The 19,303-nt window shown below is 46.4% G+C and overlaps 1 protein-coding gene across 1 annotated transcript; it reads left to right on the forward strand.

Moving 5' to 3' along the window:
* The first annotated feature begins 1,567 nt into the window (after positions 1-1,567).
* LOC103281827 (mucin-3A) lies at positions 1,568-18,570 on the forward strand. The gene is made up of 10 exons (XM_062957507.1): positions 1,568-2,381; positions 2,805-2,924; positions 5,001-5,119; positions 5,909-5,967; positions 8,805-8,950; positions 10,773-10,841; positions 11,966-12,125; positions 12,881-13,057; positions 16,517-16,629; positions 18,332-18,570. The coding sequence occupies exons 1-10, from the start codon at positions 1,856-1,858 to the stop codon at positions 18,568-18,570; spliced, it is 1,728 nt and encodes a 575-aa protein (XP_062813577.1). The 5' UTR covers positions 1,568-1,855.
* Positions 18,571-19,303: the final 733 nt, after the last annotated feature.

The raw sequence follows: 19,303 nt of genomic DNA on the forward strand, positions 1-19,303 counted from the left end.
TGCAGCCACCTCTCCGAATGCCACATCCGAGGCCTCGCACACCACCGTGACAGCACTCCCTACGTCTCATCACACCGAAAGTGCAGCCACCTCTCCTAATGCCACATCCGAGGCCTCGCACACCACCGTGACAGCACTCCCTACGTCTCATCACACCGAAAGTGCAGCCACCTCTCCGAATGCCACATCCGAGGCCTCGCACACCACCGTGACAGCACTCCCTACGTCTCATCACACCGAAAGTGCAGCCACCTCTCCTAATGCCACATCCGAGGCCTCGCACACCACCGTGACAGCACTCTCTACGTCCCATCACACCGAAAGTGCAGCCACCTCTCCGAATGCCACATCCGAGGCCTCGCACACCACCGTGACAGCACTCCCTACGTCTCATCACACCGAAAGTGCAGCCACCTCTCCGAATGCCACATCCGAGGCCTCGCACACCACCGTGACAGCACTCCCTACGTCTCATCACACCGAAAGTGCAGCCACCTCTCCGAATGCCACATCCGAGGCCTCGCACACCACCGTGACAGCACTCCCTACGTCTCATCACACCGAAAGTGCAGCCACCTCCCCGAATGCCACATCCGAGGCCTCGCACACCACCGTGACAGCACTCCCTACGTCTCATCACACCGAAAGTGCAGCCACCTCTCCGAATGCCACATCCGAGGCCTCGCACACCACCGTGACAGCACTCCCTACGTCTCATCACACCGAAAGTGCAGCCACCTCTCCGAATGCCACATCCGAGGCCTCGCACACCACCGTGACAGCACTCCCTACGTCTCATCACACCGAAAGTGCAGTCACCTCTCCGAATGCCACATCCGAGGCCTCGCACACCACGGTGACAGCACTCCCTACGTCTCATCACACCGAAAGTGCAGCCACCTCTCCGAATGCCACATCCGAGGCCTCGCACACCACCGTGACAGCACTCCCTACGTCTCATCACACCGAAAGTGCAGCCACCTCTCCGAATGCCACATCCGAGGCCTCGCACACCACCGTGACAGCACTCCCTACGTCTCGTCACACCGAAAGTGCAGCCACCTCTCCGAATGCCACATCCGAGGCCTCGCACACCACCGTGACAGCACTCCCTACGTCTCGTCACACCGAAAGTGCAGCCACCTCTCCTAATGCCACATCCGAGGCCTCGCACACCACCGTGACAGCACTCCCTACGTCTCATCACACCGAAAGTGCAGCCACCTCTCCGAATGCCACATCCGAGGCCTCGCACACCACCGTGACAGCACTCTCTACGTCCCATCACACCGAAAGTGCAGCCACCTCTCCGAATGCCACATCCGAGGCCTCGCACACCACCGTGACAGCACTCCCTACGTCTCATCACACCGAAAGTGCAGCCACCTCTCCGAATGCCACATCCGAGGCCTCGCACACCACCGTGACAGCACTCCCTACGTCTCATCACACCGAAAGTGCAGCCACCTCCCCGAATGCCACATCCGAGGCCTCGCACACCACCGTGACAGCACTCCCTACGTCTCATCACACCGAAAGTGCAGCCACCTCTCCGAATGCCACATCCGAGGCCTCGCACACCACCGTGACAGCACTCCCTACGTCTCATCACACCGAAAGTGCAGCCACCTCTCCGAATGCCACATCCGAGGCCTCGCACATCAGCGTGACAGCACTCCCTACGTCTCATCACACCGAAAGTGCAGTCACCTCTCCGAATGCCACATCCGAGGCCTCGCACACCACCGTGACAGCACTCCCTACGTCTCATCACACCGAAAGTGCAGCTAACTTTCCAAATGCCACATCAGAGGCCTCGCATACCACCGTGACAGCACTCCCTACTTCTAACGACATGACAAATAACACCAACTCTCCGAATACCACATCTGCGGGACCCACCACTGTGACTGCAATCCCTATCTCCAACCACACGGAAAGTACCGCCACTCATTCCAGTATGTCATCAGAGATACCCATCAGCAAGGCATCAACGTCCTCCTCCAGTCCCCCACCAAGCACATCCACTCCTTTTGCACTGACTTCCAAGGAATACACTTCTGTGACTTCCACTTTCATCTCTAAGAAATCCACCACCACTTCTGAACCAACCTCCACCTCCCATCATGCAGTGGTTCCTTCTGTTCCTTCCAAGAGTACCACAGTGGGGACAACTTCGTTTTCTGAGTCAACCAAAACAGTATTTCTACCTTCTAGCTCTTCTACCATTAACAGCTCCACCACGTCGAGAGCCATGTCCCCGGCCATCCAAACCAGCCACTTGCCATCCACTTCTCATGGAAATATAACAGTCTCCACCTCGTCCCCTTCCACAACTGTTTCTCCAAGCACCTCCACGAAGCAGAGCTCCACTCCTCCTGGTGAGCATGAACTTTCAGTCTCTCCATGACACTGTCAATGTCCTCCGTAACCCTGGCGTTCCCCCCAGAGCCACGTCTCCCTTCTCAGCCACAGAAAATGCTGGACCCTGGCCACTGATGACTGCTTAACTTGCCTTTTCCTTTATTCTGGGAAATGCATTTTTTCTGAGGAAGGGAAGTGGGTGATCCCCAGAAGCTGTTAACGGATTTCTCTCCTATGACCTTCCAAATTCCCTCCAAATGTCCTTTGAGAGACCATTTCCCTATTCCCACCTCCCCAACTTCCTTAATATAGGCCAGGGGAATTCTGGATCTAGACATGATGTCTGGGGGGGGTGTCTGGGTTTTGGGGCAACTTTTATATGAATCGTTCCTCACAGTGTCCTTTCTAAACCCTTGTTTATTCTTCTTTGCTTCCGGAAGCTTCCTCGACCACAGCGCCCCCTTGGTGCAAGAACGGGGTCCCTGTCGGGGATCACTGCCAGTGCTTCACCCCTTACACTGGACAGCACTGCGAGCAGGTGCAGAATACATTCCCCTTAGGTAAGTCACCTGTATGGTACCTAGTTTCCATTGTTGTTGTTGTTATTTGAAACACAACAAGATGAGTCCACAGCAAACAGGATGACTATGTATTAGATTGTATCACACATCGGACACTTCTGTCCTGTTTTGTCTTTCAAAACAGCCTTAAAATACTGTGGTAAGTACATGAAAATTGTTTTACTTCAGCAGAACATAAAGTACAGCAAACTCAGTGGAATAATGCAAATGGAAGCAAGGAAGTCATCGGGCAAGCACAGTCTCTGATAAACTCTCAAATCAAATAGCAGTCTTACTTCAGGCAAAGAAACAGCAATAAATCCAGATGCAGACTTGGAGCAGGCACACGGGGAGCAAAGGCATTAGAGTCAGTTTGTTACCAGCAAGAGCTGGCTGCACCTGCTTCGGCTTTATAGCCCTGAGTCCCCTCACAGCAGCTAGGGCAGTTCCTCATTACTCGGCTGCATTTCTGGAAGCTCTTCTAGCTGAACGACGTCTCTGCTCTGTTTCCTTTCGCCTCTCCTGAAATGAGGGTACTTGCAAAATCTCCTCCTCCAACTCACCCTCAGATTCATGAACACTTTCATGCTCCCCTTCCTCTTCTGAAGAAGAATCCCTAACATCTTCCCAAGTGTGTAGGACTATGTGATGTATAGGAGAATAATGTGTGCGGATCCCGGTAGGGTGGCCTTTTGCAGATGACAGCTGGACATTTTGTCAGCGCTGATTGTTTTCAAGTGCAGGCCAAGGTCTTTAGGCACGGCACCCAGTGTGCCCATCACCACTGGGACCCCCTTGACTGCCTTGTGCCAGAGTAATTATTATTGTTACTAGCTGTGCCCGGCCACGCGTTGCTGTGGCGAAGTATGGTGGTATGGGAAATAAAGTATTGAGGAATTGTATATTGTATATTGATAATCTTATATTATCTGCTTAGAACTGGATTATATGAGGCTCCTTCTACACAGCTATATAAAATGCACACTGAAGTGGATTATATGGTAGTGTGGACTCAAGATAATCCAGTGCAAAGCAGATAATATAAGATTATAAATGGGTTATATAGCTGTGTGGAAGGGCCTTGAGTCTACACTGCCATATAATCCAGTGCAAATTAGATTATCTGTGGAAGAAGCCTAAGTGAGGCCTAAATCTGCCTGTCCCCTAACTGAACCCTGGCTGTCCTTTGGCTGAGTTGGTTGCTAGAAGACCAAGTGGGCGGAGCTTAGCCTTCAAACTGGCAGCAATTGGATAAAAACAATTATTCCTCTCTCTCTCATTAGGACTTTATTTTTCTTTTCTTTTTGTTGTATCAACCTAGAGGCATGGATGATGGGTTTTGTTGTCAAATTTCGAGGTTGGGGGGCCTGTAGTTTTGTTGTTTTGTGGGTCGCCATGATGTTATCACTCATTTAAATATATAGATTATTACCTCGCCATTTTCTCACAATCTAAAGGAACAATTCCAAAGCATACAGCCAGGCTACGTCTATGCAGAGACCCTCACTGATTGACTTTGCAAACTCCATGGGTACTCCATGGTAAACATGCTCATTGCAACATTCACACTTGCTTCAGACATGGGTTTTTTTTTTCTCCCACCCTGTGCATTATTCCCCAGGTACATACACACTCCACTTGCCTCATTTCCAACAGATCTCTGAACAAACCTCTGAGGATGCCATTAAGGCAGTGGTTCTCATCCTGGGGTCTCCAGATGTTTTCAGCCTTCAGCTCTTAGGAATCCTAACAGCTGGTAAACTGGCTGGGATTTCTGGGAGTTGTAGACCAAAAACATCTGGGGAGGACCCACAAGTTGAGAACAACTGCCTTAGAATCAAAGAAAGAGGGTATATTTACACAGTTTACCCCTTGAGTTGAAAGAATGGAAAACCATGAAAAAAGATGAGAAGGAACCATAGAACTGGAAGGGGCCTCCAGGGGCCACGTAGTCCACCCCGTTCCGTCCTGCAGGAAGGGGCCAGGAAAACCCCCCACCCAACCAAGATGGCCGGCGCAGCCCTCTCAGTCCCTGTCCCTCTCACGGCTCCTCTTGTTTTTTCTCTCTCCAAACAGTGCACGTGAATGTCACGGTCAACGTCAACATAACTGTGGAAAACTGGAAATATGATCCCAGTATGTCGGATCACGGGTCCCCTGCCTTCAAACATTTTGTGAACATATTTGAGAAAGAGGTGAGGCTGAAGTTTGAAGTGGTTTTGTTCTGAAATTGTTGTGAGCCGCTTTGAGTCTCAGTCACAGGCATGGATGGTGATGGTGGTGATGATGGTGGTGATGATGGTGATGGTGATGACAGTGATGACGGTGATGATGGTGGTGATGGTGATGGTGATGATGATGGTGATGACGGTGATACCTACGATGATGATGATGATGGTGATGATGATGATGACTGTGATGACAATGATGACGGTGATGATGGTGATAGTGATGACGATGATGACAGTGATGATGGTGATGATAATGATAGTGATAACGGTGATGACGGTGGTGATGGTGATGATGATGATGATGATGGTGATGGTGATGGTGATGACGGTGATAACGATGATGACGATGATGATGGTGGTGATGATGGTGATGGCGGTGATGACGATGATGGTGATGACAATGATGATGCCTTTGGAGAATATTTTGGAGAAAGGACATAAAGAGCTGATTTCCAGGGTATACTAGAGTATAATCTTGAAGATAACCGAACGAAAATAGTCATGATCGCCTGGGTCAGAGATTTAGAGGAAAATCTAGGTAGCTGGTTGTTCTTGAAGTCACTGCTGGTGGATGATTCTGGAGACGAAGGACAGACGGAAGTTCCCTTGCCCACTTTCTCTGGGTCTCTGGGGCGCCTGATGCCCAAGGTGGTCACTCTGCGCATGTTCAGAGGAGCCTGCTGTTGATTGTTCTTGCCATTCACATTCTGCTCCTGCCCTGGTCTCAATCTCTCTCTCTCTCTCTCTCTGCAGATGAAAAAGTTCTACGAAGACGTCATTGGGTACCTGAACGTCAAGGTGATTTCTCTGAGGTGAGCCCTCCGAAGGTCAGGTGGGAGCCATAGGAGCCCCTCCCTCCCACATATGTGCTTGGACCCCTGGCCATTGAGTTTTGGAGTGCAGTGACACGGATATGCAGATGACACCCAACGCTATTATTCTTTCCCACCTAAAGCCAGGTGCTCAGGTGTCGGCGGTGGCCAGGGGGGCTTTCGCACAGCTAAAACTTGTGTGCCCATACCTCTGATGTGGCCACCGTGGTCCATGCCTTGGTTACATCTCGGATGGGTCATCGCAATGCCCCGTACACGGGGCTACCTATGAAGGCGGTTCGGAAACTGCAATGAGTGCAGAGAGCAGCAGCCAGATTTCTAACGGGAGCTGACTGCAGGTCTTGGGAATGGACGAGCCGTTAAGCTCTAATCACCCTCTTTATGAGGTAAATTCCCATTAAAATAGCAGAGTAAAAGTTGCAGCAGTGAGACTTACGCGCAGTGTGAGTTTTGGAAGGCCTCTTTGTCATCAGGAAGGCAAAGGGATGCAAAGTTAGCTTTAAAGTTTAAAAGCATTTATTGAGGTAAAAAGAAATTCATTGATGGATAGAAAAGGTTTGGACGTAACTACCCTGTTTCCCCTAAAATAAGACATCCCCAGAAAATAAGACCTAGTAGAGGTTTTGCTGAATTGCTAAATATAAGGCCTCCCCCGAAAGTAAGACCTAGCAAAGTTTTTGTTTGGAAGCATGCCCGGCACTCGCCAAACAGAACACCAGAGCATGCAGGATCGGTAAATGTACATACCATAAAGTGTTGTACATGGAAATATTGGTAGTAACAAGAAATTCTTAATAAGATTCACAGTTTGTCTGGTTATGCTGGTTTCTGATAACAACTACTGTACAATATATAATAAATGTTAATTTTTTTTTGTTCAACAAGAAATGTGAATACTTCTTCATGGAAAAATAAGACATCCCCTGAAAATAGGACTTAGCAAAAATTAATATAAGACACTGTCTTATTTTTGGGGAAACATGGTATCTAATCTATCCTGTTCTAATACACATAGATGGATCAAAATAACAAAGACCTAGATAGCTACATCTTGGCTGGTAGGAGCGGACAGAGTGCGTCCTCTCTTTGGAACAAAGCAGGAATGGCGACCAAGCCTCGTGGGTTGCTTCTTCTCTAGGGCCATAAACATTCCAAAAACCCAATTGGGGAAGTTACGTCAAAGCCCTAGGAGAGATCACATTTCTAAAGCATCAAAGGGGTGGGTTGACCTAAACAGGACATGAGGGAGGAAACAATAGTGAAGCCTAATCAAAGCATGCATGGAACTGGGGAAGGGGTCCCTAACTCTTTTTCTAGGCTTCCTATCTAACCATAGAAACTTAGGCAGTGCAGGATGACATTTTATTCCAACAGCAGGGAGCACACTACTCTCCTTTCAAAGCAGCTCCACTGCCTGCCTGTGTGTTTCCGGACCCAATTCAAAGTGCAGGTCATTATTTATAAAGCCCTTTACAGTTTGGGTCCAGCCTATTTGTGCGATTGTGCCTCCCCCTATGAACCTACCTTAAGGCTTAAGGTCCCTGGGGGGGGGGAGCTTCTCACAGTCCCACCACCCTCACAAGCGTGGTTGGTGGGAACGAGGGAGGGGCCTTCTCGGTGATGGCCCCCCGGCTCTGGAATGCCCTCCCAAAAGGAATCAGACAGGCTCCCTCCCTAGCTACTTTTAGGAGAAAATTCAAAACGTGGACGTGGAAGCAGGCATTTGAAAATAGCTCACTATAATTTACTGTGTTTGTGCTTTTATAGCGGTACCAATACCAACTGGCTTTAAACTGCTTTTGACTCTGGTGGGCAATAGGTTTTAAACCCAACATAAAATTTTAATTTGTGTCATTATTTATTTATTTATTTATTTATTTATTTTTATTTATTAGACTTGTATGCCGCTACTCCCAATTTGGCTCGGAGCAGCTTACAGAAATAGATTAAAACAATACAATTAGCTTTAAAATAACAATAAGAACAGACATATCCCCGAGTTTTCACCCATCGAAAGCTTGTCGGAAGAGAAAGGTTATTGTGATATCATTACGTTTAATCTGTTATGTTTTAAGACTGCTGTTTGTGTATTATGTTTGTTTTTGTTTTTTTTACTTTTGCTTCTGGTTTTTGTACTATGACTCGTTTTCTGCAAGCCACCCCAAGTCCTGTTTGGAGAAGGGGTGGGATATCCATAAAGTTGCTGCTGCTTATTATTTATTTATTTATTTATTTATTTACAGTATTTATATCCTGCCCTTCTTTCTCACCCCGAAGGGGACTCAGGGCAGATTACAATGAACACATATATGGCAAACATTCAATGCCAACAGACAAACAACATACATTAGACAGACTCAGAGGCATTTTTTAACATTTTTCCAGCTTCACGATTCCGGCCACAGGGGGAGCTGTTGCTTCACCGTCCAGTAGTGGCTGTACTTCCTTATTCCTTTCCTCATGTTTTGCTGGCAGTTTTTTTTTATGGTGTTGTAAATTAGCCTCCCGCATAAAGCGTCCCTAAATTTCCCTAATTGACAGATGCAACTGTCTTTCGGGGCTGCATAGGTCAACAGCAAGCCGGGGCTATTAGTGGTCGGAGGCTTAACCCGACCCGGGCTTCGAACTCATGACCTCTTGGTCAGTAGTGATTTATAGCAGCTGGTTACTAGCCAGCTGCTCCACAGCCCGTATTATTATTATGTGGGGCAAACCCCACGCTGTGGAAAGAGGCCTCTCCCATGCCGGCCACCTCTTTGCTGACGCTCTCCTTCCTTCCTTCCTTCCATCCATCCATCCTTCCTTCCCTCCCTCAGTCCGGGCAGCATCATTGTGAATCACGTGGTGAACCTGAGCCTGCCTGCCTCCGGATTCAACACCTCTTACGAGCAATCCCTTGCGCAGATCAAGGAGCAGCTGGACACCAATAAATGCACCTGCCCACCATGTCCAAAGGATCCAGGTGAGACAGCCCAACCCCCTTGATTCTGCCATGCAGGGAAAGCACCATCAAAGCACCCACGACAGATGGCCATCCATCCTTTGTAACAACAACAACAACAACAACAACAACAATTATTATTGTCCCCAGAGCCCCCGGTGGCCAAGGGGATAAAAGCCTCGTAACTTGAAGGTTGGGTTGTTGACCTGAAAGCTGCCAGGTTCGAATCCCACCCGGGGAGAGTGTGGATGAGCTCCCTCTATCAGCTCCAGCTCCATGCGGGGACATGAGAGAAGCCTCCCACAAGGATGGTAAAACATCAAAACATCCGGGCGTCCCCTGGGCAACGTCCTTGCAGACGGCCAATTCTCTCACTCCAGAAGCAACTCCCGTTGCTCCTGACATGAAAAAAAATAAAAAAATAAAAAAATTATTGTCCCACCCGACTGGGATCTGCGCGCATCATCCGAAAATACATCACACAGTCCTAGACGCTTGGGAAGTGTTCGACTTGTGATTTTGTGAAACGAAACCCAGCATGTCTATCTTGTTTGATGTGTCATACAATGTTGTTGTGTCAATAATAATAATAAAATAATAATAATAGTAATAATAATAGGAGCAACCGCAGGGGCCATCCAGTCCTACCCCCTTCTGGCATGCAGGGAAAGCACCATCAAAGCATCCCCAACAGATGGCTTTCCAGCCTTTGTAATAATAATAATAATAATAATAATAATAATAATAATAGGAATAGGAGCAACCGCAGGGGCCATCCAGTCCTACCCCCTTCTGCCATGCAGGGAAAGCACCATCAAAGCACCCACAACAGATGGCTGTCCAGCCTTTGTAATAATAATAATAATAATAATAATAATAATAATAATAAGAAGAAGAAGAAGAAGAAGAAGAAGAAGAAGAACCACAGGGGCCATCCAGTCCTACCCCCTTCTGCCATGCAGGGAAAGCACCATCAAAGCACCCACAACAGATGGCCGTCCAGCCTTTGTAATAATAATAATAATAATAATAATAATAATAATAATAATAATAATAATGAGCAATGCCAGGGGCCATCCAGTCCTACCCCCTTCTGCCATGCAGGGAAAGCACCATCAAAGCATCCCCAACAGATGGCTGTCCAGCCTTTGTAATAATAATAATAATAATAATAATAATAATAATAATAATAATAATAATAATAGGAATAGGAGCAACCGCAGGGGCCATCCAGTCCTACCCCCTTCTGGCATGCAGGGAAAGCACCATCAAAGCACCCACAACAGATGGCTGTCCAGCCTTTGTAATAATAATAATAATAATAATAATAATAATAATAATAATAATAATAAGCAATGCCAGGGGCCATCCAGTCCTACCCCATTCTGGCATGTAGGGAAAGCACCATCAAAGCACCCACGACAGATGGCCAGCCTTTGTAATAATAATAATAATAATAATAATAATAATAATAATAATAATAATAATAATAATGAACAACCCCAGGGGCCATCCAGTCCTACCCCCTTCTGGCATGCAGGGAAAGCACCATCAAAGCACCCACGACAGATGGCCGTCCAGCCTTTGTAGTAATAATAATAATAATAATAATAATAATAATAATAATAATAATAATGAGCAACCCCAGGGGCCATCCAGTCCTACCCCATTCTGGCATGCAGGGAAAGCACCATCAAAGCACCCACAACAGATGGCCGTCCAGCCTTTGTAGTAGTAGTAGTAGTGGTAGTAGTAGTAAGATTAATAGTAGAAGACGAGGGCCATGAATCCACGGTGGTGGATGGCGCAGCTGCGTTGTAACCGATCCTCTTGTCTTCTACAGCTTCTGCCTCCAATTCTTGCCTCAGCTGGAACAAGTTCATTGTGACTCCAAACAAGCCGAACCTGACAGGTGGGACCCTTTGTGGGAGCATTTAGGCTCCACCCCCTTCCCAGGGGGTGGGTGGGGGCACGTGGGGGTGAGGAGCGCTTGGGCCAGGTGCAAAGAGACCCCTGAGCTGTGCCTTGCACCTTGCACATTACCCCTTGCAACTTGCATCTTACAACTTGAACATTGCACCTTGCACATTACTTCTTGCACCTTGCACCTTGTATATTTCACCTTCCACATTACACTTTGCACACTGCACATTGAACATTACACCCTGCACATTACCCCTTGCACATTAACCTTGCACCTTACACCTTGCACCTTACACCTTGCACATTACACATTTCACATTACACCTTCACCTTGCACCTTAGACCTTGCACATTTGCACCTTGCACATTACTCTTTTCACCTTACACCTTGCACCTTGTATATTTAACCTTACACATTTCACCTTACACTTTACACCTTGCACCTTACACTTTGCATGTTGCACATTGACATTACCCTTTCACATTACACCTTTCATATTAAACCTTGCACATTACTCCTTGCACCTTAGACCTTGCACTTTACACATTTCACATTACTCCTTCACCTTGCACCTTAGACCTTGCACTTTGCACCTTGCACATTACTTCTTGCACATTAGACTTTGCACTTTGCACCTTGCACATTACACATTTCTCATTACTCCTTCACCTTGCACCTTAGACCTTGCACTTTGCACCTTGCACATTACTTCTTGCACATTAGACTTTGCACTTTGCACATTGCACATTGCACATTTCACATTACTCCTTCACCTTGAACCTTAGACTTTGCACATTTGCACCTTGCACATTATTCCTTGCACCTTACACCTTGCACCTTGTATATTACACCTTACACATTTCACCTTACACTTTGCATATTTCACATTGAACATTACACCCTGCACATTACCCCTTGCACCTTAGACCTTGCACATGACACCTTGCACATTACTCCTTCACCTTGCACCTTAGACCTTGCACGTTGTACCTTGCACCTTACACCTTGCACAGACCTGGGAGTGTGCATGTGTGTGGAGGGTGGGGGTCCTTGCCACAATGGGGCTGGGGCTGCTCTTCCCATGGCTGACCCTCCCTCCCTCCCTCCCTCAGATGTGTGCTACGTGAAGGACGAACAGCTTAAGGCCTATTACGTGGCAGCCTTTGTGGACACCAGCGTCCAGTGCATCTCCCCCTGCAACAGCCTGCACCCACACCACTTCCAGTGTGGGGAGGGCGCCTGCCAGATGCAGCCCAAGGGGCCCACCTGCTTGTGAGTAGCCCCCCAAGGGTCAAGGCGTGGGGCGGGGGTAAGGGTCATGGGGGGCAAAGGGGCGGCCAAGCCTCTCTGAAGCCTTCTCCTGCTGGCTGCCCTTCTGCTGAGCCCGTGGATGCCCTCTTCTTGCATCTACTTATGAAGGAGACCTGATGCCCCCATGGGGAGGGGGAGGGAGTAGAGGTCAACCCCAAGGGACCCTGTTTGTCCCTCAGATTTTTGCTGCTGTTGTTCCAAAGCTGTAAATCAGGCATGGGCCAACTTCGGTCCTCCCTCCAGGTGTTTTGGACGTCAACTCCCAGGATTCGCTGTTAGGAATTGTGGGAGTGGATGTCCAAAACACCTGGAGGGAGGGCCGAAGTTGGCCCATGCCTGTTGTAAATGAGTGATAGATGTTTTTCCAGCGAAACTTCATCAGTTCCTGGACAGATGTTGACTTTTCCTTGACAAAAGGAACCTTGTAAACACTTCCTTAATTTCAAAGAGCCACTGTCTTTGGTAATGTAAACTCGTTGTTTTCCACCAAGAGATAATCAAGTCAGCCATGTCATCAATTAATCATTGTCTCAGTTCTTATTGGCAAGTGTTAATTACAGTCCACGAGTGTGGTTGTTTTCCAGGCCTCAATGGTTTAGAATGGTGTCTTCGGCCCAATGAGGCCCCATTCATACTCCTTTCGTACAATTTCATTCAAACTGTACCTCATGTTGATCCACCACCGCTCGCCCGCCTGACCGCCCTTCTTTCCCCAGCTGCCCCCAGTCGGGCTCCTACTGGTTCTCCGGTCCGCACTGCGAGCAGCGGGTCAGCAAGGTGGGCCTGGCGGTGGGGGTGGCGCTGGGCCTGGCACTGCTGCTCCTCCTCCTCCTGGCCTTGGCCGCCCTCCTTTGCTGGCGCCGATGGAGGTCCCCTGGCGAGAAGGGTCAACGGTGAGTCCCACGGAAGGGCAGGGCGGGGGCTGGGGGCTGGGAGGGGACCCTCATTGTGAAACGACCCAGATCCTGTTTCCCTTTAGCCAGTGTAAATCTCTGGAAATCCTAGTGTCCCAATTAATCACCAGAGACAGAGATCTTTCCGTGAGGTTATTTCAATCACAAATAAACATCGTAGTGAGCAATCACAAAAAGAGCGCCACGCCCATGCCTCGACCTAGCATCCGTTTTAGAGCCATTTTCAGCTTTCGATTCTTTTGAAGCTGCTTTCTTTTTGTGCAAAGTAGGCATGTCCAAAAAAATCGGAAGAGTCAGAAATCGTAACAAAATCGGAAGTTTTCTTAGGTCGGAAGCCATATCTGAAGCATTTATATATTTAAGAATCGAAACTCACCCCATACTTTGTCATTTTAGTTTTGTAAATTTTGGAGGGCTCCCCATGAAATGGCAGACAAAGGTTTGAGGTAATGAGATGAAGAGAATTCCGGTGGCTGTAGAAAAAAAGACATTTATTCTCAGTGGCCAGAGAGAATAGCCAATAAGAAAAGGACCTTCCCCTGTAATCAGGAAAGCAAAGGTACAGAACAAAGAAACACAGAAACAAAGAAAATATATACTATTTTTGCCTTCCTCTATCTACGTCATATAGGCATTATCCATCACCAATTAGTGTCAAAAAAGTCTTACTTTGCACTTTACTAAAAGCTACTTTTGCATTTTCCTAAAATATAGGCTCTTTCAAGACCTCTGACCCTCCATTAGGCCTTATCTAAGGAATTCCTATCTAGGTTCTCAGGGATCCATTAATTAAGGAATTCCCCCCTATCTTAGCTTGTCAGAGAGCCATTAGTACTCCTACATGGTGCCAGGTCTTATCTTGACATCCCAAAAGCCTTAATTTGTCTTTTGTCCATTAGCTTATCTATTCTTGTTGACACTTGACATATGTCTCTGGCACTTAGGGTGAACTTTGGTCTCTGCTGGGTCTTGCTAGGCAAAGTGTATTTTGGGGCTATATGCACACATTCTACTTGTGATTACATATTCTCCTATTCCTATTTCTAATATGATTACATTCAATATATAGTTTCCAATACAAGTATTATATTTTCCCAATACACCTTCATCACCCAAGTCAGTTTCATATTAAATGTAAGGAAGCAAAGCCATTAAACCAAAAAGACTGCCTGCCTGCCTGCCTGGAATTAATGACGTCTCGGCATTAGGAGCCATGAAAATAGGGAGCAGTGCTTTTTGGGAAGGGGAGGAGCCCTACGCCAAAGAATTCAAAAAGCTCTGCCCTAAACTAGCATCAGAAAGCCTCAATCAGGATGGAAGATTGGTCTGTAGCCACTCCCAACCAGAGTTCCAATACATTTGTTAATATTGTACAACTTAGCAAAGTTTCTTCTAATTCGAATCCTGGGAGTTGTAGTTTGGGGAGAAACTGGCCCTCTTGGGAAAAAAAGGCTAGGCATGTGTGACTGATAAAAAAAGTTTCCAAAGTCATTACAAAATTAGGGGGCTCCAGCATTTTGTTTCTAAAGTCTTTCTAAAGTATTATGAGTGAAAATTTTGTTACCATAACAAGAGTCACGAGATTTCATCACTCTGTCATTCTAGCATTTGCGCAAGTGGGGGAACTTCAGGGGCTCCTTCTTTTCTCCCTCATTTGTACAGCTGTTGGGGTGAAACTTGCTACAATGGTAGAACACATTGTCCACTGTGAGCCCAGCCCACCGTTTCAAAATATTTCACTCATCCATGGGTTTTGGGGGATTTACAGTTTTTATAAACAACATTTTTAAAAAAATACTGCAAGAGTGTTCTGTTTGAATTTTCAACACAATGAGACAAGATAACAAGGGATCTTTCCCCCAAGTTTCAGAAAAATTCATACATCTACTGATTTTTGGGAATTTTTCAAAGTTTTGACAAAAACTTTTTAAAGAAATCACAGCAGCTATCTCATGGAATGCCTGCCTCTCATATTAACCAATAGAACTTCCATGGAGGGATTTCTTCCAAACCCAGCAAAGAGATTGACTTACTAGAAGTATCACTTAGTCCGCACTCCTCTTTGCAGATTCAACCATCCCTTGGAACTCTGTCTGGCTGCTGGTTCCTGATTGGGACTTCCTGACGTGAGCAGAATTCTGGGCAATGTAGTTCAGGGCAGGGACGTTTACATTCTCTGCCATAGGGCTCCTCGCCTTCCCAAACTACATTTCCCAGAATCCTATGCTTTCTCCCTCTCTTTCCCAGCAATCTCTGCTTCCTCCCTGCTGCTTCCCTCTCCTCACGGCAAGAGGCCATTCCTTTAAAGAGGAATGCCAGCCTTTTTGGCTTTGCTTTGCTTCCTTGCGCTGAGCACAAAACTGACTTTGGGAGGTGTTCAAGGTTTACAAAATGCAAATGATGATGTTTTGGGTGAGTTTCGATTCTTACGTTATTGGCGCTGGCCATGACCATGTGTCAGATATCGCCTCGTAAATACGAATTTAACAAATTCGATCCGACTTACGGCGACTAACAAAAAAATTGCACATGCTTAGATCTACATCTCCCGGGATCCCATAGCATTAAGCCATGGCCATGCAATGGGTGTGAAACTAGAAATCCCATTGCAATAGGAAGGAAGGTTGGATTTCTATGGGATTTAACCCCAGTAATTCTTCCTGTCATGACTCAAGGCCAAGGAGTCCTGGAAGCTGTGTTTTCTTTGCTTTTATAGAAATTGTTTTTATAAAATACTAGCTGTGCCCGGCCACGTGTTGCTGTGGCGTTGTCTGGTGGTGTTGGTGAGAAATTGTTGAGGTCGTGGTGGTATTGAATGTCTGTTGTATGGTTGTCTTTATGTTTAGTATGCACACTGAAGTGGATTATATGGCAGTGTGGAGTCAAGATAATCCAGTGCAAAGCAGATAATATAAGATTCTAAATGGGTTATATAGATGTGAAAGGGCCTTGAGTCTACACTGTCATATAATCCAGTTAAAATCTGATAATCTGTGGAAGAGGCCTAAGTGAGGCCTAACTGCCTGTCCCCTGGGCTGAGTAGGTTGCTAGGAGACCAAGTGGGCGGAGCTTAGCCTTCTAACTGGCAGCAATTGGATAAAAACTATTATTCCTCTCCCTGTAATTAGGACTTTGTTTTTCTTTTCTTTTTTGTTGTATCAACCTAGAGCTGTGAATGATGGGTTGTGTTGTCAAATTTCGAGGTTGGGGGGCCTATAGTTTTGTTGTCTTGTCCGCTGCCCTGATGCCATCACTCTTTTATATATATAGACACAGTAAATAAATCTATGCAGAAATTATAATCCATATGCCAGGTCGATGCCCCAGGTGCCCGCCGGATGGGGTGGGGGCTTGTCTGACCAATGCATGTATTGTATTATATTATATTATATTATATTATATTATATGATATGGGGGGCTCTGTTCTCTGGGTTCTAGGCTAGGGAAGTCGCCCGCGGATGAGGAGGCCTGGTACGAGAACAGCCCCGAATGGAGGCCCCCCGAGACGGCTCCCACCCAAAGCCCTGCCTCCGACAGCCCCAATGACTCAGGTGAGGAGGAGGAGGAGGAGGAAGTGTATTTCAACATGCAAAAAGCATTCTAACAGTGCAAGACAGCAACAACAGCAGTCACAATTTCGTGGTTGAGCAAATGAGCTTCGGCAATGGAAGGAGCAGAGCCGAGCTGCAAAAGGTTCAAAAGACTTCCATGGAAAGAAGCACATTTCTAGATAGGAAAGTAAGGGCCTTTTGGGACCCTTCTACACTGCCATGTACCGTATATACTCGAGTATAAGCCGACCCAAATATAAGCCGAGGCACCTAATATTACCACAAAAAACCTGTGAAAACATTGACTCCAGTATAAGCCGAGATACCAATAAAATTACATTAATTGAGGCCTCAGTAGTTTAAATGTTTTTAAATCTTTACATCAAACTGTAATTTAAGATATGACTCTTCAACTCTGATTAAATCATTATTTTCATCTTCTTCAATGTAAATGCCCTTAGGTATCCTTTTAATAATAATAGAGTGAAATAATAAATGTAATAATAATAATAAATGCAGTAAAATTATAAATGTAATAATTAATAGAGTAAAATAATAAATGTATTAATAATAATAAAAATAAAGTAAAATAAATGTAAAAGTAACAACAATAATGGAGTAAAATAATAAATGTAATAATATTAATTAATAGAGTAAAATAATAAATGTAGCAATACCAATAATAATAGAGAAAAATAATAAATATACCATATATACTTGAGTATAAGCCGACCTGAATATAAGCCCACCAGGACCCTCACCCGAGTATAAGATGAGGAGGGGTTTTTTCAGTCCTAAAAAAGGGCTGAAAAACTAGGCTTATACTCGAATATATACAGTAATCTGGATTATCAAAGCAGATACATAATCCATTTTATCTGCTTTGAACTGGATTATATGAGGCCCCTTCAACACTGCCATATAAAATCCAGATGATCTGCTTTGACCGGGATTATATGGCAGTGTGAACTCATATAATCCAGTTCAAAGTAGACAATCTATATTATGTGGGAGTTTAGAAGGGGTCTCGGTCTACACTGCCATAGAATCCGGTTCAACGCAGATCAACTGGACTTTATATGGCAGTGTAGAAGAGGCCACAGACATCTTGCCTCTCTCCATGCTCACAGGAGAAGAAGGCAATGGCGGGATGAGGGGCTTGGCATGTGCTCAGAAACTTTGCATAAGAGGAGGCCTGTCCCTGAGAAGGATCCTGTAACAAAAAGGATGAGAGAATAGAGACAGGGGCGGACAGAGGCCCCGTCTGCACTGCCATATAAATCTAGGAGATCTGCTTTGATAATCTGGATTATATGGCAGTACAGAAGGGACCAGAGAGGGCAATGGGGCTGGCACTGGCTGATCTATTGCCTTGATGGGGACTAGAAACTTGGGCAGGATGTGGCGACAAAGGAATGACCCTTTGCAAGGAGACCCTCTCCCTTCTGTGGTTATAAAAGGGGAGTCCGGCAGTCCCTTCGAGCCAGATTTCAGCCTTTGGCTCAGAGGCAATGGATTCCTGACCCACATGAGATTTTCCTGCTTCTTGCAGGGGTTGGACTGGATGGCCCGTGAGGTCTCTTCCAACTCTACGATTCTATGATTCTATGATGTGAGAGTTGGGGGGGGGGGTACCTTGGCCTCCGAGGCTGAGAGAGTGTGACGTGTCCAAGGGCTCACATAACTCTCCCTCCCCCCACAGAGCCCTCTCGCAGCGAGGCAGGGAGCTCACCCCCAGAAGAAGGGCCGGAGAGAGGCACCTTCCGGCCCCGGCTGGACAAAGTGGACACTTCTCTGCAGGTAAGGGGAGCGGCTGGGAGGGAAGGAGTCCCTGGGGGGACCAAAAAAAATTTCGTTGCAAAAAATCCCCAAGACCCCGTGGCCCGTTCACACAAAACATTTATACTCTCGGCTTACACTCAAATCATTCTCAAGGCATGACATAGTTTCCACTGGTACAGACACATCAGCCAAAGCGAGTCAAGCAAGATGAAGTATCCCAAGGACCCCCTTCCTTGCATGTAGTGCTCATTCCCTGATCCCATGGCGCCCCCTACTGTCTCCAACAGCATCATGCAGGGGGAAATACCTGTGTGATCTTTCCGACCCCTTCACTCCCCCCTTTGATGCTCCCCCTTGTTTGGTGAACATTGCAAGTAAGGCTCTCCTCTCCCGGTCCTGAGTAATAAAGCCATTCGCAGTATTTTGGAGGAATTGAACAATAGTAGATAATCAGCACAACACTAGCACTGTAAACAATCCCAAGAAGCAGAACAACAGAAAAGGTTCTTTTATCCACTGGATGGAGGGTAACCAACCTATTAACCAATCAAAACGGGGAGCCTGTCCAGTATTGTGCTGTATCAACTTTTCCAAACTTAACAGTTCATCCGCCACAGAGGTTCCTCCAATTAGGGTTAGGTAGTCTGGATTGGGCACAGTTGGGCCATCACGGCGGTATTTAAAGTACAGTAGAGTCTCACTTATCCAACATAAACGGGCCGACAGAATGTTGGATAAGCAAATATGTTGGATAATCAGGAGAGATTAAGGAGAAGCCTATTAAACATCAAATTAGGCTATGATTTTACAAATTAAGCACCAAAACATCATGTTATACAACAAATTTGACAGAAAAGGTAGTTCAATACGCAGTAATGCTATGTAGTAATTA

Source organism: Anolis carolinensis, chromosome 6, assembly GCF_035594765.1.
Source record: "Anolis carolinensis isolate JA03-04 chromosome 6, rAnoCar3.1.pri, whole genome shotgun sequence".
In the NCBI taxonomy this organism is placed as follows: domain Eukaryota; kingdom Metazoa; phylum Chordata; class Lepidosauria; order Squamata; family Dactyloidae; genus Anolis; species Anolis carolinensis.